The sequence below is a fragment of the Ochotona curzoniae genome, unplaced genomic scaffold (assembly GCF_017591425.1).
Source record: "Ochotona curzoniae isolate NIBS_2020 unplaced genomic scaffold, NIBS_Ocur_1.0 scaffold_2587, whole genome shotgun sequence".
Lineage (NCBI taxonomy): Eukaryota > Metazoa > Chordata > Mammalia > Lagomorpha > Ochotonidae > Ochotona > Ochotona curzoniae.
Window position 1 is genome coordinate 5285828 of NW_024467096.1, and position 25522 is coordinate 5311349.

Below are 25522 nucleotides of genomic sequence, written 5' to 3' on the forward strand. Positions count from 1 at the left end.
GCCCACGTGTTCCCTGCAATCTCCTTACCCATTAAACAAAATTAAATACATAATACTTTGGAAAAAAATCAATAAAAAAATAAATATCCGCAATGCCAGCATCCCATATGGGCACAGGTTTCAAGTCCTGGCTGTCTGCCTTTCAGTCCAGCTCTCTGTTAACGCCCCTGGAAAAGCCGTGGAAGATGGCTCAGCTGCTTGGGCCCCCAGCACCCATGTGGGAGACCTGGATGGAGCCGCAGGTTGCTGGCTCTCCCCCGGCCTGGCCCCAGCCATCGCAACCATTTGAGGAATGAACTAGCAGATGAAAATCTCTAACCCTGTCTTTCAAAAAAAAACAATAAATCTTCAAAAAATATTTTCAATATAACAATTTTGGACTTTTAAATTCATACTAAAATATATAAAATACTTTGTGTTATCCTTCATATAAAAATTAAACATGTATATTTATTCATCATGGGCCTCTGGATTTCTATTTTATTTAATGATTAATACAATTCATTACATTCCTTATTTATTTTATTGTTGAAATTAACCCAAATTGGCCAGGGGAACTTCTTCAAGTTAGCTCCTGTATCTTTTTGATGTCACCCTCAATTTTTTGACTGTGTTCTTTTAAACATTTTTTAATATTCTGCTGCAAGAAAATGTTCCAAACTTTTCTTACGGCTTTCGTGTCTGAGTCCTGGAATCAGTGCGATATTTCTAAGCTTTATTACTAGAAACTTCTGTGGCAAGTTAGATTTGGGAAGTGGGGCGAAGGGGAAACCACCAACCCTGGGGGAAGCTGTAGAATTAAATGACTGCTGGTCTTTTCAGCCATAAACTAAGTTTTGGAGCTTAGCTCAAAGGGCCTTAGCAAAGTAAAACAGAAATTGGTACCTGGAAAGCAGAGAGCTGCTCCAACAAAAGCTGAAACCTATGGCACTGGATGCTGACCCAGTCGGCAGACAGGGGCCACACGTGGACGTTTGGGGTGTGAGCTGGCAGGCAGAAGGCCTCTTACCGCTCCTCCTCCCTGTAAATCTGCCTTTCAAATTTAAAATACAGAAATATAGAGAGATAGATATATAAAACTAGATTTTAGCTCTGGCTCCACTGTGTATTATCATCTTAATCTCAAGAACATTTCATCATCCTTGACCCTGAACTGAGATGCTTTCAAATACTATTCTTTGCAAGAAGCATACTAGAGATAAAGCCTCTCCTGCTAACACTTTCATAATTTTATAAATTGAGAGCAGTGGGCCCGGCGCGGTGGCGCAAGTGGTTAAAGGTCCTCGCCTTGCACGCCCGGGATCCCATATGGGCGCCGGTTCTAATCCCGGCAGCCCCGCTTCCCTTCCAGCTCCCTGCCTGTGGCCTGGGAAGGCAGTCGAGGACAGCCCAAAGCTTTGGGACCCTGCACCCGTGTGGGAGACCCGGAAGAGGCTCCTGGCTTCGGATCGGCATAGTATCGGCCCGTTGCGCTCACTTGGGGAGTGAATCATCGGACGGAAGATCTTCCTCTCTGTCTCTCCTCTCTGTATATCCGCCTTTCCAATGAAAAAATAATAAAAAAAATAAATCTTAAATTGAGAGCAGCTGCCCTCTTACTTTCAGGGAAATACATACAAACCTAAAGCATATCAATAATGTAAATTCTTTTTTAAAAAAGATTTTTTTATTGGAAAGGCAGATATACAGAGAGAAGGAGAGAAAGAAAAATCTTCCATCTGCTGGTTCACTCCCCAAGCGGCTGCAACTACTGGAGCTGTGCCAATCCGAAGCCATGAGCCCAGAGCTTCTTCCAAGTTGCCCATGTGGTTGCAGGGTCCCAAGGCTTTGGACCGTTCTCAACTAATTTTCCAGGCCACAAGCAGGGAACTGGATGGAAAGTGGAGCAACCACGACACGAACTGGTATCCATATGGGATCCCAGTAGATGCAAGGTGAAGACTTAGCCACTAGGCTATTGCACTGGGTCCAGTAATGTAAATTCAGAAAGCTGGAAAAAAAAATAAACTTTTGGTTGTTGTCGTTTTTACATTAACTAATAATCATTGACTAACATTAACTAATAGACATGGCATTTCTCCCCAGCAAATTTTTTAACTTTCTGTTAAGGTTGTGAAAGTCACAGGTTCCAGAAAAAGAATATAATTACTTCACAGATTCGATATTGCTCACTTATTAGGTGGCAAATTTTTTTTTTTGAAAAGCAAGGAAAAAATCCTCAAGAATATTTGATTCCCTATAAGAGTTTGTTAATAATAGCTTTGTAGTTTACATTTTAAAATAAATACAAATTTCTGTAAGTAAATGTGTTGATCAGCAGAAACTATATCTGCTTACAGAGAAATCTGTCAATCTTTTCCCCTGGGTTCAGTCACCATTCATCATTTTTCTTAAGTTTCCGTGCAGCAACCTTTTTCTTTCAAATGAGTACCTTAAAAAACATCGTATGAGAGGCAGAGAGAGGGAGAGCAAGAGCTTCTCTCATTCACTGTGTCCACCCCAAAGGCCCCCAGTTGTGGAGATGGGCTGCAATCTTGGGGTAGGGAACTTTATCCACATCTCCCACAAAGGCCAAGGGACCCCATTACTGCTGCCTCCCAGAACTGGTATAACCAGAGAGCTGACATCTGGAGCCAGAAGCAAATCAAACACGTTCGTAACTGCTAGCCTAAACGCTGGCTCTCAGCGTCTGACCTGTATACTGAAGGTGCCCGGGACCACCCCGACCCACCAGACCTCCTTTACACACACCTCTGCTCCCCCTTCTCCTCATTCCCATGTCAATTAAAAAAAGAAAAGAACATGGTGGGCTTCATCACACAAACTTCCTATCTGAATCACAGAGTAAATTAAATTTAGTGGATTAAAAAACATATTTCAAATTTTAAGTTCTCTATAGTTAGAACACACCAGAGTGAATTCATTGCAGAGTTCTTCAAAGCTTTTCTATCTGTTCTGTATGAGCAAATCTCTCATTTAAAAAACAGACACTGGGGTGGGGACTGGCCTACTGGTTAAGGTGTCTGTTAGGAAACCTTCATCCCACATTAGAGTTAACTCAGTTTAATCCCCAGCTCCAGCTCCCAATTCCTGTTTCCTGCTTAAAGTAGGAAAGAAATGCAATACGCCTCTGTTTCTGGTAGACCATACCTTAAAAATCTCTTTCTAGAATTACAGTCTTTTCTAATAATGATATACTGTGTCTCAGCAATAAATTAAGTAATATATATTACAAAAATCCAAAGTATGCCTCAATTTTGATTCTCAAAAATCAGTCTCTCAACTGCATAATAACTATTAAGCAGTGTCATCCAAACCTTAATTTTCTCTGTCAGAGAGAAGAATGTTTTAATATTTTATTTGACTTGGCTATGTAATTATGATATTAGGACATATTCCTTTTAAATCCTAACAAAGCCAGGAAAACCTAGATGCATTCCAGTCCAAACACAAATTAATGGTTTCAACAGTATGGCATTTATTAAGAAAGGCTAGGACTCAAAAGTCTTGTGTTCTTCTAATAACTTCTTCAGGCCATCCCGCACACTGACATCATCCCCGCCAAACAGAGCCATTATGCAACACCCCATGCACAGTACCAGCACTTTTGATGAGAACAGTCACTGCTATGAATGTCTGAAGGGGCCAGAGATTATGACAAATGAGCTATGTAAGAGGTTTTAACAATGAGCAAGGAGAAATTTAAAAGAACATTGTTCTTACAAAAAAAGAGTAACACATAAAAACTAGTAAATTAAAATTACCAAAGAAAATCCTAAAATACACATTCAATACAAGAATAAAAATTCAAGTTAAAGGCAGGTTAAGTATCTAAAAAATTATGTAAAAGTAACAACTTTAAATATCATTTAACTATTAACAAGCAACTAATAATATTTATGCTACTTCTCACAAGCTAAAGAATATGACAGACAGAAAAAACAAAAAGCTGTTCATTAAACAAGACACAACTGAACTTTTGAAAATTTTCCTTTGAATTTGCCACTTCACAAAAAATATTCTGAAGTACTTCCTTTTAAATTCCAACTATTATATGGCTTTCTCATAAAAGTTTTCTTGAGAGATAATATAATAAAAAAACCATGTTATTTTAGGTATCATTATTAATTATGTAACTAACTAGGAGAGGACAAAAAATTATTTTCTAGTATTTTTGTTCAAGTCATATAATTTTATGCAACTTTGCGGTTATCTTTTGAAAGTTATTTTTAATTTTTATTTTTGTTAGTGAAGTGAATTTACATTCTTCAAAGCACCAACTAGTTCTACTTTGGAAAGAAGGCAATTACTTCTTCCTACTCTTCCCACTAAGTACAACTAAAAATCCCGGATATCACATAGGGAGCATATATAAGACTCCAGCAGCCCAAGAGAAGTCGCTAGGGACCCCGGAGCTAAAGAACAGTAATGAGATCACTGGGCTTTTCTTTTTGTCTCACGTATTCCAGGCTTGCCGCTATGAAGCATAACACCTCCAAGTTAGCAATCCAGAAACACCAACAGGCAGAGACAAAAAAAGTAGGCTGCTCTCTCTAGCCAAAGGATCAGGAAAAGCTAGCTAAAACACTTGCACACAGCAACTGCTCTACCTCAGTCAAAACTCTCAGACCGTAACTGCTGATTCACCCCTACTCAAGCCGGCAAGCGCTCACTGGGGAAGCCCAAATGTCTACCCTCACCACACTGCTACAAAGCATTTCAGCAACTTCTACTCTCTCCCCACTGCAGTAGTATTGGGGGAAAAAACAAATAAGGAACTGGAATTTGTACTTCTGGCAGAAGGTAATGAAGCCCCCTTCTCTACAAGATTTAGGTCAGGTATAGGAGGCCACATAGGGAGCCTGGACCTCCCCTGGATCAGATCCTCTCACTCATGTGGAGTAGAGGCCTGGACGACATCAGCACTGTCATCACCACCCAACGCTAACACTTCCACCCCTGTGGTTTCAGTGGCATGGACGTACGGGAACAGTAATGACATACTTCAACTCCTTTCAGGAAGGGAGCTAGCACTGGAGACCTGGTGGAACGTTGCAAATCCCACACTTTTGTCCAGCAAAAGTCCATGAGGGCCAAATGGGAAGCCTGCATCTCAACCTTCACATGGCAGTCATGAGGTAGTCATCTGCTTCCCCAGGTAAAGTGGAAACAGTTAAACAGAAACATAAGTTGAACTTATGTCACCACCAAGTACCAGAAGGATCTCAAATTTAATGAAAGAACAATCAATAATTGTCCACACTGACATAACAGAAATGTTAGATAACCCAAAAAATGTTTCACTGAGCAACTGCAAACAAATGAAACACAAAGCCTCAACTAAGAAATCACATAAAGACCCAATTAAAAAATTTAGAACTGAAAAATATAACGACTAAAGCAAAACAAAACATGGCTGCTTCCAACAGAAGGATATAAACAATCAGTATACTGGAAGGTAAACAATGCAGATTAACAATCTGAATAACAGAGCAGAACAAAAATCTAAATTCTGTGTCATTAGCGTTCTGGAAATAAAAGATGCTGCTAAAAAAGGAGTCGATGGACTGGTGCTGTGCCGTAGTGAGTTAACCTGTGACCTGTAGTTCCAGCATCCCATGTGGGAGACCTGGAAGATGTTCCTGACTCCTGGCTCCAGCCATTGTGGCCATTTGGGGAGTGAACCAGTGATGAAAGATCTCTCTCTTGGTCTCTCTCTGTAATTCTGCTTTCCACACAGAAAAATCAATGATTTAAAAAAATCATTTTGGGTCCAGTGGCATGGCCTAGCGGCTAAAGTCCTCGCCTTGAACGCCACGGGATCCCATATGGGTGCTGGTTCTAATCCCGGCAGCTCCACTTCCCATCCAGCTCCCTGCTTCTGGCCTGGGAAAGCAGAGGAAGGCCCAAGGCTTTGGGACCTGCACCCCTGTGGGATACCCAGAAGAAGTTCCTGGCTCTTGGCTTCGAATTGGCATAGCATTAGCTGCTGTGCTCACTTGGGGAGTCAATCATTGGACGGAAGATCTTCCTCTCTGTCTCTGTTCCTCTCTGTATATCTGACTTTCCAATAAATAAGTAAATCTTTAAAAAACAAACAAACAAACAAAAATGTTTGCTAAATTAAATTGAGCGATGAAGCAAAACTCATTAACACTATTTGGTACTAATTCAAAATTTAGGTGGAGAAAATATCGAAGACAAATTTATCTGGGAAGGCAAAGGCAGACATGGTTCTATTCTTAAATGATGACCCCAACAGTCAGGTAAGTCAGATAAATACAATGGAACAACTAGGGCAACAATTAGGAGCCATACTAAGAGATACACTCAGAAACACTAGAGGTGGGCCTGGCACAGTAGCCTAGTGACTAAAGTTCTTGCCTTGAACGCACTAGGATCCCATATGGGTGATGCTTCTAATTCCAGCTGCCCTGCTTCTCATCCAGCTCCCTGCATGTGGCCTGGGAAAGCAGTCGAGGATGGCCCAAAGCCTTGGGACCTTGCACCAGCGTAGGAGACCTGGAAGAGCTCCTGGCTCCTGGCTCCTGGCTTCAGATCAGCGCAGCACTAGCCGTTCCGGTCACCTGGGGAGTGAATCACCAGATGGAAGATCTTCCTGTATGTCTCTCCTCCTCTTTGTATATCTGACTTTGCAATAAAAATAAATAAATCTTTAAAAAAAAAACTAGAGGTAAATAAAAATGAAATACTGAAAAACGTTTAGGAAATCCACAGGGGGAAAAAAAAGAATTCAAAAGAAAATCAAAAAGAAAAATAGAAGGACAGACTTCAGCCCTAATGTATCAATAATTACATTAAATATAAAGAACCCAAATACACCAAAAGACAGAAATTAGCTAAGCGGATATAAACAGCATGACTCAACATTTGCTGTCTATAAACGGCTCATTTCCGTTATAAAGAATACAGGCAAACTAAAAGTTAAAATATCACACACTACTCAAAAGCAATCTCTCTTAAGTTCCAATATCCGCTTTGCGGAGGGACCACCTTCAACTAGTTTAGCTAGAACTCAGGTTGCTCTGTGTGTGTGTGTGTGTGTGTGTGTGTGTGTGTGTGTGTGTGTGTGTGTGTGTGTGTTTTAAGACTTACCTATTTTATTTAAAAGAGTTACAGAAAGAGGAGGGAAAAGACAGAAAGATCTGCCATCTGCAGGTTCAATCTCCAGATGGCCCAAAAGCCAACACAGATAACTCCAAAGTCAGAAGCCAGAAGCTTCTTCCAGGTCTCCCACGTGGGTGCAGGGGCCCGAGTGCTCAGATCATCTTACACTGCTTTTCTCAAGCCACTGGCAAGCAGCTGGATGGGAAGTGGAGCAGCAGGGACTTGAATTAGAACCCGTAAAGAATACAGGTGTCGGGGTCACAGGTGCTGCCTTTACCTGTTGCATCACAAAGCAGGGTCCCTATTGCTGTTTATAGTCAACATATTTATACTGATGTTTCTTGAATGTTCCAACTCCTACTTATCCTAGTTCCACCTGATGCAGGCATTTGTGAACCTACAGATGGTACATCTTGGTGTCTGCCTGGCAAATAAACAAAAAATTTTTATAAAGATTTATTTGTTTTTATTGGAAAGGCAGATTTTTAAAAAAAGATTCATTTATTTTTATTGGGCAGATTTATAGAGAGAAGGAGAAACAGAGAAAAATATTTCATCTGCAGGCACCCTTCCCAAGTGCCCCAATAGTTGGAGCTGTGTTTATCCAAAGCCAGGAGCCAGGACGTTCTGGGTCTCCCACGCAGGTAGAGGGTCTTAAGCCTTTGGGCTGTCTTCTACTGCTTTGTCAGACCACAACCAGAGAGCTCGAAGGGAAGTGGAGTAGCTGGGACATAAACCAGTGCCTATATGGGATCCTGATTCATGCAAGGTGAGGGCTCCAGCCACTAGACTAAAGCGCCAAGTCCTGAAAGGCTAATTTACAGAGAGAAGGAGAGACACAAAGATTCTTTTGCTGGTTCACTCCCCAAGTGGCCACAATGCCCAGAGCTGAGCCAATCTGAAGCCAGGAGCCAGAAGCTTCCTTGGGGGTCTCCTACACAGCGCAGGGTCCTAACCCTAGGCCATCTTCCACCTCCCCCACCAGCCAAAGTCAGGGAGCTGGATGGGAAACAGAGCAGCTTGGATCCTGGTAAATGCACAGGATTCAGTCACTAAGCTATCGTGCCAGGACCAAAATAAACAAAAATGTAAAAACAAAAGGTTAATAGCAACAAAGCCAACCTGATTAAAGACTGCTGTCACTTTTGTACCTAAGCAACACACAAATCATATAAAGGATACGCAGGATTTTCCAAGAGTTCTTACTCATGCTATAGCTTCATTTTTTCCTGTGTCTACAGAAAAAAGAAAAATCCAGATCCAGGTCTAATCTATGTCCTCCAGAGAGTAAGCATACACAACTTTTTGCTCTTGTACATGCTTTCCCTTAAGTATACACATATACATATCAGTGGCAATAGCCTTGAGAACAAGCCTTGCCAGGCCAGCATTATGGCATAATGAGTTAAGGCTGCCACTTACAACTACATCCCATATGGGCACTGGTTCAAGACCTGGCTGTTTCATTTCCAACCCAGTTCCCTGCTAATGTGCCAATGAAAACATTGGTAAAGGATGGCTCAAGTGCTTGGGCTCCTGCACCTGTGGGGACACTGGGCTGAAGCTCTTGGCTTCTCTTTGGCCCAGCCCTGACTGCTGAGGCACTAGGGAGAGTGAACCAGAAAGAGGATGCAAGAGCTCTGTCTCTCCCTCTCTCACCTTGTAAACCTGTCTTTCAAATAAATAAGATAAATTTTTTGGGAAAAAAAAAAAGATAGCAGGCATGGTCTTCTATTTTTTAAAGATTTTATTGTTTATTGGAAAGTCAGATATACAGAGAGGAGGAAAGAGAAGAAAATTTTCTGTCTGCTGATTCACTCCCCAAGCAGGGCACAATGGCCAGAGCTGAGCTTATCCGAAGCCAGGAGCCTCTCTCCTACACAGGTGCAGGGTCCCAAGGCTTTGGGCCTTCCTAAAACTGCTTTACCAGTCCACAAGCAGGGAGCTGGATGGGAAGCAAGGCCTCCAGGATTAAAGCAGCACCCATATGAGATCCTGGTGCGTGCAAGGTGAGGGCTTTAGCTGCTAGGCTACCACGCCAGGCCCCAGGCATGGTCTTTATATCATATTTTATCAGTCTGTATTCAATTGCTCAGGGAAAGCAATCATGTATACTGAATGATTTGGGAAATGGCTTTGTTTTCCACACACTCCAGGAGAGCGGGATGCTGAAAAATGTATGTAGGCTGATAAAACAAGGACATGTTTCCAAAGCTGGGTCAAGGAGAAAAAGAAATAAAAACCAATTTAACAAGAGAAATAAAAATTTAACTCAAATTCAGAATTTTACTGAAGTTAACAGTGTGAACTGTCCTGACAGTCTGTACGGAGATCTATGTTCTAGTTTTGCTGCACTGGCTCAGGAAAAGCGCAACCACTTTATTCAGCTGTAATAAGTTAACCTGCAACCTTGACCTGGACTGCAAAAGTTGTGTTCTGCCTATAATCATGTCTGAAACACAGGCATAGAATACGTTTTCTACTCAACAAAAACAAAAACAAAAAAAAATGTAAGCAAGAGGCGGAAAAGGAAGGAGAAAACAAAGAAAGGGAACAGTTGCTAAGTACATGCAAGCACTGGGCCTTTGTTAATTGTTCCATACAGCTACATTCTTTAATTCACACAACCTTCTTATGAGGTGCATTGTAGAGAGAAGGAAACTGCCATTCGGAAGGTTAGAAAACTTGTCTACAGAACGTAAAGCCAGCAAGTGACTGAATTGAAACTTCAACCTAGATTTTCTTAAATTCAAAGCTAATGCATAAGCACACTAACTTTTCTGTATATAACCATATACTGTAAATTATCTTAAATTTCTGAGAAACAGGTAGGTTAGTAATAAGCAGTTCTATCTAAGTAAAAATCAGGGATTTTGTAAGAGATACTTTTTTATATAAACATTAGACACCATCATTAAGTTACTTCCTCAGACACTGAGACTCTCACTAAATATTACCTGTAAGATGTACAGAAATTATAGGTTAGTTAAATACGGTATACTTATATCCACCATGTCAGTATACTGGACTGACCTTCAAACACTAAGACAAGGAGGTCAAAAAGTTGTAATGGGAAAATATGGAAGTTATTTTCCTGAGTTCAAATGCTCCCTGACCTATTTCCCAATATCTCCTGGAATTTCTACTCTTTAATTTCTTGTGTGGAAGCATTATGATTTTTAGTATTTAATAAAATCTAATGCCTTCATATTATGACCAGTGCTTTATTATCCAGTCTTATTCCAAATGATCCTAAAAAGCATAAGAAGAGTGGAGAAGATAAAATCAAGTATTAGTTTCCATATGCAAAAAGCATCACATAAGGACTTCTAAATGCAAAGCTGTAACCACAAAGACTTAAAAATACCGTTCTTCAGGGGCGGGCATTGTAGCTAGTAGGTTAAGTCCCTGTGGAGCTGGCACCTTATGTGGGCACCAGTTTAAGTCCATAACCTGACCTGGCTGTTCCATTTCTGATCTAGGGTTCTGCTAATACGCCTGGAAAAACAGAGGAAGATGGCTCCTGCCACACGGAGACACAAAAGAAGCTCCTGGCTTCTGGCGTCAATGTGGCCCAGCTGCAGTTGTTGCAGACACTTGGGGAGTAAACCAACTGGATAGAAGCTCCCTCCCTCTTCTAAGTCTGCCTTCAAATACAAATATTTAAAAAAACATTTGGAAACTAACAGTCTACAGTTTGTCTATTTATAACAAATGGCCAGAAACCAGAAATAGCCACACCATGTTAATAGATTAAAATCCTCCTTTTTGGCCCGGCAGCGTGGCCTAGCGGCTAAAGTCCTCACCTTGAATACACCGGGATCCCATATGGGCACCGGTTCTAATCCCGACAGCTCCACTTCCCATCCAGCTCCCTGCTTGTGGCCTGAGAAAGCAGTCTGATGGCCCAAAGTCTTGGGATCCTGCACCCACGTGGGAGACCTGGAAGAAGTTCCTGGCTCTTGGCTTCAGATCAGCATAGCATCGGCCGTTGTGTTCACTTGGGGGGTGAATCATTGGACGGAAGATCTTCCTCTCTGTCTCTGCTCCTCTCTGTATATCTGGCTTTCCAATAAATAAATAAATCTTAAAAAAAATCCTCCTTTAACTGTAACTAGCATGATTATCAAAATTGCAAGTACTGAATACACATGAAAAGCCTACTTCACTATTGGAGGCTTATCATTTGTCAAAAAACCAGAAATGATCATTTTTGACAACTCACTATATTTCGCAGCACTAACTACCAGCACATACAAAATCATTTTTCTTTTCCTCTGTGATACCATTAAAGAGAGATGTGAATGCTTAGCTGTTTGACACCAAAGGGAAGCACAATCTATGGTACTGAGAATGTTCTGACTGAATTCACTTGTAACCCGGAAGCCCTGAGGGTCCCCATTAAATCAAGATGCACACAGAAGTCAGTTGTTACTACTTAGAAAGCTTAGCAGGAGAACAGGTTCTTAATCATTTCCTCTTGGGGCCTTTTCATTCACCCATCCATACATACTCTCATTCATTCAGCAAACACTCAGACTGTATACCAACAAACTGGATAATCTACAAGAAATGGATAAATTCCTAGAAATAAACAACCATCCAGACTGAAACATGAGAAAACAGAGTGCCTGCACTAACCAATAAGAGGGAAATTGAATCAGTAATCAATGGTGTCCCATCAAAAAAAAAGCCCAGGACCTGATGGCTTTGTAGCTGAATTTTAATATTTAAAGAATATCAACGCTTCTCAAATTTTTCAAAGAAACTGAATTGGAGAGACTATCTCCTAGCCTTTCTTTGTGAGACCAGCAGTACCCTGATCTTTTGAATGTGCTACTGAATTCAATTTGCTACGATTTCAACAAGAATTTTTCCATCTATGTTCCTAGGGGAACTGGCTTGTCATTTTTGTTCCTGGAGTGCTCTCAGTCTCTGTGTCTTTCAAATAAATTAGAAACAATACCAACAAGAAACTCTTAATAAAGAAAAGAGGGCACAGGGTTGGTTTAGTGGGTAAAGTGGATGCCTGCTGCGCCAGTATCCCATATGCATGCTGGTTCAAGTTCCACCTGCTCTACTTCTGATCTAGCTCCTGCCTAATAGCTTAGCAAAGCATTGAAGGATGCCTCAAGTACGTGGGACCCTGCACCCACAAGGGGACTCAGAGCTCTTGGTTCCTGGCTGAAGGCTGGCTCGGCCAGCCAGTTGATGAAATACCCCTTTCTCAGTAACTCTGACTTTCAAATAAATTAAAAAAAAAAAAAGGATAAACTATAAAATAAAAGCAGAAGCAGTAACAGTGAGCTTACCAAAAAGTCAAAACTACAAGAACATTTTTTAAAGATTTATTTATTTTCATTGTAAAGGTAGATATACAGATAGGAGGAGAAACCGAGAGGAATATTTTCCATCTGATGATTCACTCCCCAGGTGGCTGCAACAGCTGGAGCTGCGCCGATCCAAAGCCCAGATCCTCCTCCAGATCTCCCATGTAGGTCCAGGGTCCCACGGCTTTGGGGGGCCCTCAACTGCTTTCCCAGGCCACAAGCAGGGAGCTGGATGGGAAGTGCCAAGATTAGAACCAGCGGCCATATGGGATCCTGGCGCATATAAGACAGACTTTGGCCACTAGGCCACCACGCCTGGCCCTACAAGAACATTTTTAAAAATTAATAACTTCAATCAACAAGGTGAAAGAGCTGCACAATGAAAACTAAAATTATAAAAGTGATGAAGACAATGGGCCCGGTGCAGAGGCCTAGCGGCTAAAGTCCTCACCTTGAACACGCCAGGATCCCATATGGGTGCTGGTGCTAATCGGTCCTAATTCTGGCAGCCCTGCTTCCTTACCAACTCCCTGCATGTGGTCTGGGAAAGCAGTCGAGGGCCCCCCAAAGCCTTGGGACCCTGCACCTGTGTGGGAGACCTGGAAGAAGTTCCTACCTAGCACCTGGCTTCAGACCAGATCAGCTCTGGCTGTTGAGGTCACTTGGGGAGTGAGTCATTGGACAGAAGATCTTCCTCTCTGTCTCTTCTGCTCTCTGTATATCTAACTTTGCAATAAAAATAAATAAATCTTTAAAAAAATAGTGATGAAGACAAAAATAAATGGAAAGAAATTCCATGTTCATTGTTTGAAAGAATTAATGTTGAAGTGACAATACTATACAAAATAATCAACACATTCAACATAACCAATGCTATTTTCACAGAAACAGAAAAGCAATCCTAGAAATCCTAGACTACATAAAACAACAAGAGGGCCCGGCGCAGTGGCCTAGTGGCTGAAGTCCTCGCCTTGAACACACCTGGGATCCCATATGAGCGCCAGTTCCAATCCCAGCAGCTCCACTTCCCATCTAGCTCCCTGCTTGTGGCCTGGGAAAGCAGTCGAGGACGGTCCAAAGCCTTGGGACCCTGCACCCACGTGGGAGACCTGGAAGAAATTCCTGGTTCCTAGCTCAGGATCAGCACAGCACCAGCCATCGCACTCACTTGGGGAGTGAATCATTAGACCAAAGATCTTCCCCCCTCTCTCTCTCCTCTTCTCTGTCTACCTGACTTTGCAATAAAAAAAAAAAAAAAAAAAAAAAAACTTTGGAAAAAAAAAAAAAGATCCAAATATCCAAAGCAATCCTGAGGGTAAAAGGAATAAAATTGGTTGCACTGCATCCCCTAATCTACTATACAGCTACAATAAATCAAAACAGTGTGGTATTGGCATAAAAAGAGGCCAAGAGAACAAAACATAGAACCCCAAAAACTATTCACACATTTACAATTAACTGATCTTTTGGGAAAGCTGCCAAGGAACATACAATGGAGAAAGGACAGTTTAAATAAATGGTTCTCACGAAACTGAATATCCCTATGTAGGAAAATGAAATGAAATCATTATCTTATACCACATTCAAAAATCAACTCAAAATGAACTGTTCTTACATGTTATGTTGGGGACTGTGAAACTACGAGAAGAAAACACAGCAGAAAGAAGCTCTGTGACACTAGTGGGACAATGAGGATTTGCTTTTTTGTTGTTGTTGCTCTTTTAGGTAGAAAAGAAGAACACAGGTTGAAAAGCCAAAAATAAACAAATGGGATTACACATCAAAATGAAAAGATTCTGTACAGACACAATGGACACAGTAAAAAGACAACTTACAAAATGAAAAAAAAATTGTAAGCCCTACATGTCATAAAGAATTAATACCCAAAACATATAAGGAACTCAGATTCACAGCAAGAAAACCATCTGATTTAAAATCGGACAAATGATCTGAACAGACATTTCTCAAAAGAAAACACACAGGGGTTAGTCACAGCGTGTTAAGCCACTGCCCGCAGTGCCAGCATCACCAGTTTGAGAGCCAGCTTATCCACTTCCTTCCCAGATCCCTGCTAAGGTATATGGGAAAGAAGCGGAAGCTGGGCCAAGTCCCTGGAATCCAGACACATGAGGTCTGCCTGGTCCAGCTCACACTTCTTAAAAGTTCTATTCATGTTGCAGTGTGGTAACAGTAACCATCTCGCTCGCAAATACTCACACAGCCACTGTAAAAGGAAGCCGACCTTGGGACACCCATGGCTTCATTACTGTTGCTGTTCTAGCATCAACACTGACTCTGTGGCTATCTATGACTCATCTCCCCCTCCTACAGGTACCATTCTACCAGTTACTGTTCTGATTTGAAAAGCAATCCCAGGGGAATCTAGAGTTCCCATATACATTTAAATCATGCTTCAAACAAGCATGACTTCCCCACGGCCCATCTCTTTCAAAAGCATTACGCATATGTGTGACCTTAGTAACAGAAGTCTTTTTGTCATCTAAGTCTCTTGCCCATTGAGATGTCTGCTTATTTCTTTTTTTTTAAGATTTATTTATTTTTTAAATTATGAAGTCAGATATACAGAGAGGAAGAGAGACAGAGAGGAAGATCTTCCTTCTGATAATTCACTCCCCAAGTGAGCACAACAGCCAGTACTGCGCCGACCTGAAACTGGGAACCAGGAACTTCTTCCAGGTCTCCCACACAGGTGCAGGGTCCCAAAGCTTTGGGCCGTCCTCAACTGCTTTCCCAGGCCACAACAGGAAGCTGCCAGGATTAGAATCGGCGCCCATATGGGATCCTGGCGTGTTTAAGGCGAGGACTTTTAGCCGCTAGGCTACGCCGCCGGGCCCATCTGCTTATTTCTGAGGCAAAAGAGCAAGGAAAAAGAATGTGGATGCTACAACACTGGCCACTACACATGGTTTCTTATTGTAGAGAAAAATTATTACCCAATTTATCAAATACAGAACAAGTCATCTCTCACTTATCTGATTGGTACATATCCAAATGCGAGTGAAGATCCAGGGGTATAAAGCAGACAATCCACACCCTGATAAGTAAAAAGCTAAGCTAGTGGGGCTGGTGCTGTGGCTCAACAAGTTAATCCTCTACCTTCAAGCGCCAGCATCCCATATGGGTCCCCAGAAGCTGGCATTCTGATGCAGCAAGTTAAGCCACTAGTTCTGATGCGGCATCTCATATAGGAGTACTGGTTTGAGTTCTAACTTACTTCTGTTCCAGCTTCCTGTGAATGAGACTGAAAAGCTGCAGAAAATGGCCTGAGTAGGGACCCCTCCTACACTGGAGGCCAGGATGAAGTTCCAGGCTTCTGGCCTCCGCCTGGCCCAGAGCTGGCCAATGTGGCCACATGGGTGAACCAGGAGGATGGAAAACAGATCTTGCTCCCTTTCTCCTCCCTCCTTCTCTGTCAGCCTGCATTTCAAACAAATAAGTATGCTTAAAAAAAAAAAATTAAGCCACTCTTTTAAAAGAGCAAACTCACAGCCTATATCAAAACCTGTAAGACTGTGGATGATTTTTAACTAACCAATTACATTTCTATAAATTTATCCTAAGGAAATAACCGAACAAGGCTGCAAAGAAATAGATGGTATGCTGGTTTCAAAATCAGCACATATACCAGAGTTGAAAAGAATCCCAATGTACAATAAATGAAGGAAAATATTTCCTTCAGTGGACTACTCTGCTCTCATTAAAATTATGCTGCACATCTGTTTTTGATATTGTAACTCACACAGTGAAACAAACTGATGATGAAAACAGCCTTTATATGATCCCATTTTTCATGAAGAAGATTTTTGAAAGATATCAGACCAGTGTTTCATTAACAGTTATCGCTAAGTGGAATTATCAATAATATTTACTGTCTTCTCCAACATTTTGTACAAGTAACACACACACACAGCTCTCCATATAAAAAGAAATGACTTTTCAGAACTTACTAAATTGGGGCCCGGCGCGGTGGCGCAAGTGGTTAAAGGTCCTCGCCTTGCACGCCCGGGATCCCATATGGGCACCGGTTCTAATCCCGGCAGCCCCGCTTCCCTTCCAGCTCCCTGCCTGTGGCCTGGGAAGGCAGTCCAGGACGGCCCAAGGCTTTGGGAACCTGCACCCGCGTGGGAGACTCGGAAGAGGCTCCTGGCTTCGGACCGGCATAGTATCGGCCCGTTGCGGCTCACTTGGGGAGTGAATCATCGGACGGAAGATCTTCCTCTCTGTCTCTTCTTTCTGTATATCCGCCTTTCCAATGAAAAAATAATAAAAATAAATCTTAAAAAAAAAAAAAGAACTTACTAAAATGGGCCCGGCAGCATGGCCTAGTGGCTAAAGTCCTCGCTTTGAACGCCCTAGGATCCCATATGGGCACCGGCTTGAATCCCAGCAGGTCCACTTCCACTTCTCATCCAGCTCCCTGCTTGTGGCCTGGGGAAGCAGTGGAGGATGGCCCAAAGCCTAGAGACCCTGCACGTGTGGAAGACCCGGAAGAAGTTCCTGGTTCCCAGCTTCGGATCAGCGCAGCACCAGCCATGCGGTCACTTGGGGACTGAATTGTCAGAAGGAAGATCTTCCTCTCTGTATATCTGTCTCTCCTCCTCTCTGTATATCTGACTTTGTAATAAAAATAAATAAATCTTAAAAAAAAGGATCTTACTGAAATGGACTGGACTGGTCTGCTACACATACTGGCAAACCAGGGTAGGGGGCAGGCCTGGTTGGGGTTATCGTGGGTCGCTCCAACTAGGCTGTAGCTCCCGCTGATTTATGCGAGGGTCGAGTATGCGCTGGGCAGAACCAGGCTGGACTGCAACATCCACTGGTTCCAGTGGAAGTCGGGGCTGGAAACACAACCACCCCAGCAATTCCAACCACCAGCTGATCAGGGTGATGGACTGTGCCGGGCCCTGTACTTGCAAGTACATGCAAGAATCTGGTCTGGGAACACCTCAGACGAAGTTTCTTTGGGGATCTCCCCAATCGAACTGCTGGACTCAGAACCCTAACCATGAAAGACAGAAGATGGAGCAAGTCAATCAACCACCTCAGCTGTATGTTGGCAGCAAAATACCGGGCAAATGGAGACGCAATAATGGACAACGTCAATCAGTGGATTCTTCAACGACCTCATAGTGTTTGGAGAGGCGAGATTGGCAGTGATTCATAACTGGTGAACTATCAAAACCACTTGAGCGAGTATCTCAGAGCATGCCCCACATGCGGGTCTTGGGGTGGGTGGGAAACTGGGTGGGGCTTCTCCCTCAATATCCCCATTTACTTCAGATACATGAAGGAAACAACATGGAAATAATAATCTTACCCACTTTCCTGTAGCCCTTGACCCTTTTTACCCAAATTAACTATGTAAAGATTGTCCAAATAAAAAAAATTTTTGAAAAAAAAAAGATCTTACTGGTATAAACCATCTCTGAATAATCAAAATTAAATTGGTTTTGTTTGTTTTCTATTCTACTTTTTTTTTAAAATTGATTACATTGCATTATGTGACACAGAGTTATAGGCACTGGGATTCCCCCCACCCATCCCCAACCCTGCTCCCTCCATGGTGGATTCCTCCACCTTGTTGCATTACCACAGTTCAAACTCAGTTGAGATTCTTTCATTGCAAGCATCAACCAAGCTTAAAGTCCAGTATCTTATTGTCCAGATAAGTTTCTTGAGGAGACCATCTCTGGTCTAAAGGTAGAGCTGACAGAGTATCATCCCAATCAATTAAAAGCCCCGACAATTTATAACGTTATGGAATTCGTTGACATGGTATTGAGTAACCAATATATTAAAAGAGAGATACAAACAACAACAACAACAAAAGAATGCAAGTTCTGAACCACATCCTCTGACTTCTATATTGGCATTTCAATTATTAGTTTATATACAACTGGATTCTATACACCTTAAAGTGGCTATATGTTACTATTCAGCTGTCTCATGTCTATTTTAATTTTAGTATTTAGCAGCTTATAGCATTGAAGCAGGATTTTGCAGAACCCGGCTGTTTTTTCTTTCTACATTTCTAATGTTCTAGATGTTTCCTGTTTTGAACATGTAACAATTGGTGATGATAAATATGCCAAATGTATAGTTAATGTTTCTTTTTTAAAATTTATTTATTTTTATTACAAAGTCAGATACACAGAGAGGAGGAGAGATAGAGAGGAAGATCTTATGTCCAATGATTCATTCATTCCCCAAGTGACCTCAATGGCCGGTGCTTTGGTGATCCAAAGCCAGGAGCCAGGAACTTCTTCCAGGTCTCCCTCTCGGGTGCAGGGTCCCAAGGCCTTGGACCCATACGGGAATTACTATTTTTTTTTTTTAAAGATTTCTTCGTTTTTATTGGAAAGACAGATATACAGAGAGGAAGATCTTTCGTCTGATGGTTCACTCCCCAAGTGGCTGCAATGGCTGGAACTGAGCCAATCCAAAGCTAGGAGCCAGGATCTCTTCCAGGTCTCCCACGTGAGTGCAGGGTCCCAAGGCTTTGGGCCATCCTCGACTGCTTTCCCAGGCCACAGGCAGGGAGCTGGATGGGAAGCGGAGCTGCCGGGATTAGAACCGGCAACTGATTGTCTTTTAACAAGATCTTAATTCTAAAGAATTACTTATCTTCCCTGGTCCTGAGACGTTTATAAGAATCTTATGATTAAGCCCCAATCTGCTGCCACCCTCAATCACTATAGCAGTGTTTCAGCTCTGGTCACCATGGTAGCTTACTGTCCTCACAAAGACTGGATAGTATTGCTATACATAGTATGATTTATAAGATAAATAACACAGAAGAAAATTTCATTCCTCTTCAAGACAATATGGTATCATATCACTGTCATAATTTCTCCAATGACAAAACATTTTTTTTATCTGTGCTGTCCAATATGACAGACCATAGCACAGTTGCTCAGTGACACATATGGCTTACAGAGCATTTGAAATGTGGTTAGTACAACCAGGGAACCAAACTTTAAACTTTAAATCATTTTTATTTTAATAGCCACACATAGTGGGGACCGGTTTGGATACCACAAAAAATTCATAGTACATACTATGACTGATACAAAATACACATAACTAAAAATTCAAGGAAAACACAATTTCCACTGAAGATCTGGCACTCTAGTGTATATTTCCAAGACTAACAAAACCATAATTTTGTGGGTTACAGATTGTATCCTTGAAAATTAAATGGCATTTAGAAATCCTCATTCTTCCTTAAGGAAATAAGTATTCATCTCCTGAAAGTCTCATTTCTTAGGCCTTCCATAACGCTGGCTGACCCAGCACCCTCAGCCTGCTTCCTTTGTGTAATCTTTGGTACCTCCTCCTCATCTTCATCTATCAACTAAAGACTTATTTCCCATGTTGAGTCCTTGGTCTCTTGTTTTCTGTTTCTCATTCATAAGAGATTTCTTACAGTTTCCAATATGACTCCTATTTGCCTTCTGTGAATCGACACACTTCTCTACATAACCTTGAGCATTTTACTTCATTTGAGAGTACTGCCCATATGTGAAATAATCTGGGTATTTACCATGGTCCTTTCAGGCTTTAGGATTCTATGAATTCTAGAACAGTCCTAATTAACAAACCCTGCTTCTGTTTTTGTTGCTGTAGTAGCTGTTTGTTCTGCTTCAAATTTTTATTTATCAAAGGCAGAAAGTTAGACAAAGATCTGCCATCTGCTAATTTACTTCTCCAGTGTTCATGCTGGGCCAAGCCAATCAGAAACTGGAATTTGGTACAAGTTTTCCATCTGGGTAGCAGGAACCAAGTAATTGGACTATCACCTGCTGCCTCGCAGGGTACACATGAGTAGCAACAATTAGAAGTAGAGCCATGGCTTAAATCTTGGCACTCTAATAATGGGATGCAGCCACCAAGTATCCTAACCACTAGGCTAAAAGCCTGCCACTTCTTTATTTTTATTGAGCTAATTCTTTTTGTACCTTTTCAAATGCTGGTGTATTCCACAGCTGTACAACAGTAACAATTTTTTCTTCACTCTTCACCCTTCCTTTGAGAATCTCACATACTCTATTAATTGCTTCAAATTTAATGCTATCTGTTTTCTTTAACTCTGAAGCTGAAGCTTTAAATTTATATCTGTGGCTCATGATTAACCAGACATGTTATCAACACCTTAAAAGTATCAAGTAGATTGCAGAAAGTACATAAGCCAAATTTCTTTGTCCTTATGACTTGGTGAAATGACAGGTTCCAGAGCAGGTAGTCAGTGAGGGGGTCAGAGGTCCATGTCCCCAGTCAGAGTAGCTAGGCTCTGCACCCAGCTCTGGCTCCTGATTTTGGCTTCCTGCCAATGGAAACCAGGGAGACAGTCATTGGGTTCTGCTTTCTCAGCTCCAGCCTTTGGCCCAGCCAGACTGTTGGCATCTGGGGAGTGAACCAGCTTGTTTATACCACTGTGTCAGCCCCATATTCTTTTTTATATGTTTTTGTTCTGCGATTTTAAAAGTAGAGTATACGGGCCCGGCGGCATGGCCTAGCGGCTAAAGTCCTCATCTTGAATGCGCCAGGATCCCATATGGGCGCCGGTTCTAATCCCGGCAGCTCCACTTCCCATCCAGCTCCCTGCTTGTGGCGTGGGAAAGCAGTCGAGGGCCCCCCAAAGCCTTGGGACCCTGCACCCGTGTGGGAGACCTGGAGGAAGTTCCTGGCTCGTGGCGGAGTGAGTCATTGGATGGAAGATCTTCCTCTCTGTCTCTCCTCCTCTCTGTATATCTGACTTTGTAATACAAATAAATAAATCTTAAAAAAAATGACTTTCCAATAAAAATAAATAAATCTTTAAAAATTATTTTAAAAACCCATTTTGCATGTTGTCCATCACTGTCTGAAATGGTTTTTCTTAATTTTTCTGACTATTAACATCACCTTATATTTCCTCTACTGAGATGTCTGCCATGATTTCTTCTAAGATTTTCCTTGTTACCCACTCCCAAACAATTTTTCTTTTCCCTGAGGAGAAATGCCAAGAAAATAGTCCTTGTAAATTTTAATCCTGTTCTATTACAAATGGTAATTGGAGCTGGAGTTGTGATACAGCACTTTAAGCTGCTGTTTGCGACACTGGAATCCTATATTGAGGTACTACTTTGTGGCCTGGCTGCTCTGCTCCTGATCCAGCTTCCTGCTAATAGGCCTGGGGGGCAGAGAAGCTAGCTCTGCCATCTCTGTGAGAGTCAGACAAGACTTTCTGGCTCGTTGGCTTCAGCAGAGTCCAGGGGCTGTTGTGGCCATTTGGGGAATGAAACATCATGCTAAATAATTTCCTCTTTCTTTCTGACTCTTTTTCTTTTTCTCTCTCTCTGACACTGTGCCTTTCAAATAAATGAAAAAAACCAACCAACCAAAAATCAAAAACAAGACTGGTCTGAGTAATAAGTACTGTTTCCCAGAACATAAACTTTTTTTTAAACATTCTTTATATTGGAAAGTCAGATATCCATAGAGGAGAGACAGAGAAGAAGAACTGCCATCTGTTGTTTCACTCCCTAAATGACCACAACAGCTAGAGATGAGCCGATCTGAAGCCAAGAGCCAGGAGCTTCTTCCAGGTCTCCCATTAGGGTGCAGGGTTGTAAGGCTTTGGGCCATTCTCAACTGCTTTCCCAGGCCAAAATCAGGGAGCTGGATGTGAAATAGTGTCGCCTGGATTAGAACCAGTGACCATATGGGATCCCAAGGTGCATGCAATGAGAGGACTTCAGCAGCAAAGCTACTGCCCAGGCCCCTAAGGATGTAAATGCTTACAGGACAGCAGTTCTACTACATACATTCTATACATTATGAGAAAAAAAAAATTCATGAGGCATTTTATTATATGGGTGTAAACATATGTGTATATATAATTCAAACTTATCATCTATAATTTAAATAATTTACTTGACTTCAAATCTTCTACAGACTAAGAAAAACATTTTAGCTGCTATAAGTTTTCTCTGAATTCACCAAAATACCTGCTATAAAGGGAAGGTTATGGGTTTTAATATTTATTTTATTTTATTGGAAAGGCACATGTACAGAGAGGAGGAGAGATAGAAAAGAAGATCTTCCATCCGATGACTCACTCCTAAGTGGCTGCAAAGGCCGGTGCTGCACCAATCTAAAGCCAGGATCCAGGAACTTCCTTCAGGTCTCCCATGCGGGTGCAGGGTCCCAAGGCTTTGGGCCGTCCTCAACTGCCCTCCCAGGCCACATGCAGGGAGCTGGATGGGAACTGGAGCTGCCAGGATTTAAACCGGCACCCATATGGGATCCTGGGGCATGCAAGGCGAGTACCTTAACCATTACGCCATCGTGCTGGGCCCAGGCTATGAGTTTTAGAGTTACCTCAAAGCAGGCTCAAATTCCATTATCCTCTCTTATACTTTTAGCTGTAGATCTTTGAGCAAATATTTGACACCTCTAACCTTTGGTTTCACTATCCATAGGAACAGGAAATTTGTACATGGGGAGGCTGCAAGGTGTAATGCAGAGAACAGAGCTAGATAAGCCTGGGCTGAAATGCTACCAGTAACACTGAGTATATGACTTTCTCTGAGTAATTCCTTACATTTAAAGTTGGGATAAATATATCTAATAAATGGGTGGCTGTGTGCATTTAACCAGGCAATGTATTTCAGAATATCTTAACATAATAAATAACAAACAGTGCACACGCAACAATTTATCAGTATTATCTACTTAAAACAATTCAGACTGTGTTTGTGTAATAATTATCAAGCTCTGTTAAAGATCTCTTACACATTAAAGTGACATTTCAACATACGAGAAATGAAATTAGTCTAACAGGTATAAAATACGTTGTACTTTCCACTTTCTAAAATACTTTCGACAAGATGAAATGTCACCTAACAGAAAACCTGGCTTATACAGAAACTACACTATAAACGTGCGGGTAATACCCTAGTTAAACATTCAAAATACAGTAAGGAAAAATTTCATTGTCATTATTCTCCTTCATAAATGTTCTTGCACTTCCTATTAGCTAACTGAGGATTTGTTAAAGGCTGAACAAGGTGTTGCTAAAAAGCAGGTAAGACAATGAGGTAGGAAGACTTGTGTTATCAACTTGTTCTTTAGCTTCAGGCATAATGTGGCAATATTGAAATGACACAACAAGAAATCATGCCATACAACCATGTCCCAAAAGAATCAGCAAATTTTGGGTATGGATGACACTGTTAAATACTATCAGAATACAGACGAAAGGCAAGTGGTTGCTCATATTTACACTAAAAAAAATTCAATTTCACTATTACTTATTAAAAACTTGCATTCTGCACAATCTTTCAAAAAATATATTAAATAAACGGGTGGTTAATCTCATCCATTTCACACTACAGCAAAAAGTTTCTTTCGAAAGAAGTTTCTTGAAGTAGTTTAACAGTTGTTTATTTTTCCAACTCGAGTAAACTGTATAGATATGGATCAATCCTTAGTGAGTGCACAAACATAGGAAAAATGCCAAATTAAAGATGATAAAGTAAAATAAAACAGAATAGAATAAATACATGACAATTCTTCCGGGCAACTGCAATTCTTCCATTGCAAAATCGCTATGAAGTCTTTCATTATAATTGTATTTGTATAAAAAATTAATAGATTCGGTTTTTAAACAACTCCCTAAGACAATTGTATTTTAAACATTAGAAAATATATTGAACATCTAGGTCACCAAATATTGCTCCATATAACTAAGAAAACCAAGTAACACCTAATTCTCATTCTCATTCCCCTGCTCAAAAATATGTACAAAGCACACTAACGCATTAAAATCAAGTGTAGCTATAGAGGGTAGGCAACCTACCTTTTCTAAGTAATTTCTAAGTAAGTTTTTTTTAAAGACACGAGTGGAATAGCACTGTCACGGGAGCCTGAATGGTGGGCTCCGGTTCGTTTTACAGCTACATGTTGGTTCATCAACTAGACCACGGGAGAAGTGAGTGCACTTGAACTCCTATTAAATACACAGTCAGTCGCTCTCTCACCCGGGGAAAAACCCCGGCGCTGATGGCCAGCCTCGCCTGACAATGCAGTGACCACAACATCCCAGTCAACGCTTCTGGAGTCAGAGCCGACTACGCTCGGGTCCGACCGGCTTGCATCTGTGGTCCACCCCGGCGGGAGCAGCCGCAGCTCCCGTTCCGCGAGAAGCCGCAAACCAGCGCCCTGCGGCCCCCGGTCCCACAGAGATGCTGGCCCGGCCGCCACGCCCCAGGCTCGGGGTCCGGCCCCCGCCAGGCCCGCAGGGCTCCCCGGGCTGGGCGGCCGGCTTGGCGCCGTTAGCCGGGTGTCCCACGGGACCCGGCGGCCGTGACGGCGCCCGGGCGCTCGGCTCTCCCTCGGCCCCGCTTACCGGCCCGGGTGGTGTCCGTCAGGTCGTGGTTGGCCGCTCCGCGGGGAAACTCCCTCAGTTTCCGGCCACTCAGGCTCAGCACCCCGGTGACCGCCGCCTCCTCCAGCGCTCGATCCAGGGAGCGGCTCCATGAGCCCGGGCCGGGACCAGAGGCCGCCCCAGAGTTTGGACCGCAGCTAACAGCAGGGAGGTTTCCTCCAGAAGCGGCTGGGCCAGAGTATTCGGCAGCGGCTGCCACAGCGACCAAGCCCGCGGCCGCCATTTCCCAGCCGAAGCTTCTCCAGCGCGGCTCCCCCCTCCCCACGCCCGGGGCCCGGCTCCGCGCATGCGCGTCCGGATGGCTGGGAGGGCGGGGAATGGGGCTCCCAGACCCGGACGGCCGTTTGACTGGCAGCTCCGCGGCGGCCCCTCCGCACAGCCGGCGCCTGGCCCCGCCCACAGCCAGGTTTCCATGGGAACTACGAGGAACTCCTAAACCTGCCGCAGCGCTGCGCGCCAAGCTTCCAGGTACTAGCTGAGCTTTCTGCCCTACGATCTGAAACAATTCCCCACTTGCAATTGTATTCCCGGATGATCTAAATCGGTGTTAATGCTTGGGGGGGGGGGGGGGAATGTGATTACGTGTTCATTTTGCTCGAAACGACACAAT

General features: G+C 42.5%; 1 protein-coding gene across 5 annotated transcripts in view; it reads right to left on the reverse strand.

The window, feature by feature from the left end:
• The window catches only part of LOC121171358 (DISP complex protein LRCH3-like), a 90706-nt gene extending 65547 nt beyond the window's left edge, over nt 1-25159 (reverse strand). For 4 of the 5 annotated variants that reach the window (XM_041003054.1, XM_041003055.1, XM_041003052.1 and 1 more), the window contains exon 1: nt 24874-25153. In XM_041003054.1, coding sequence (XP_040858988.1) covers nt 24874-25135 — 262 coding nt within the window. In that variant the 5' untranslated portion in view covers nt 25136-25153. Of the gene's footprint in view, nt 1-24873 lie in introns of all 5 variants that reach the window. The other variant, XM_041003050.1, reaches the window with a different exon arrangement.
• Nucleotides 25160-25522: the final 363 nt, after the last annotated feature.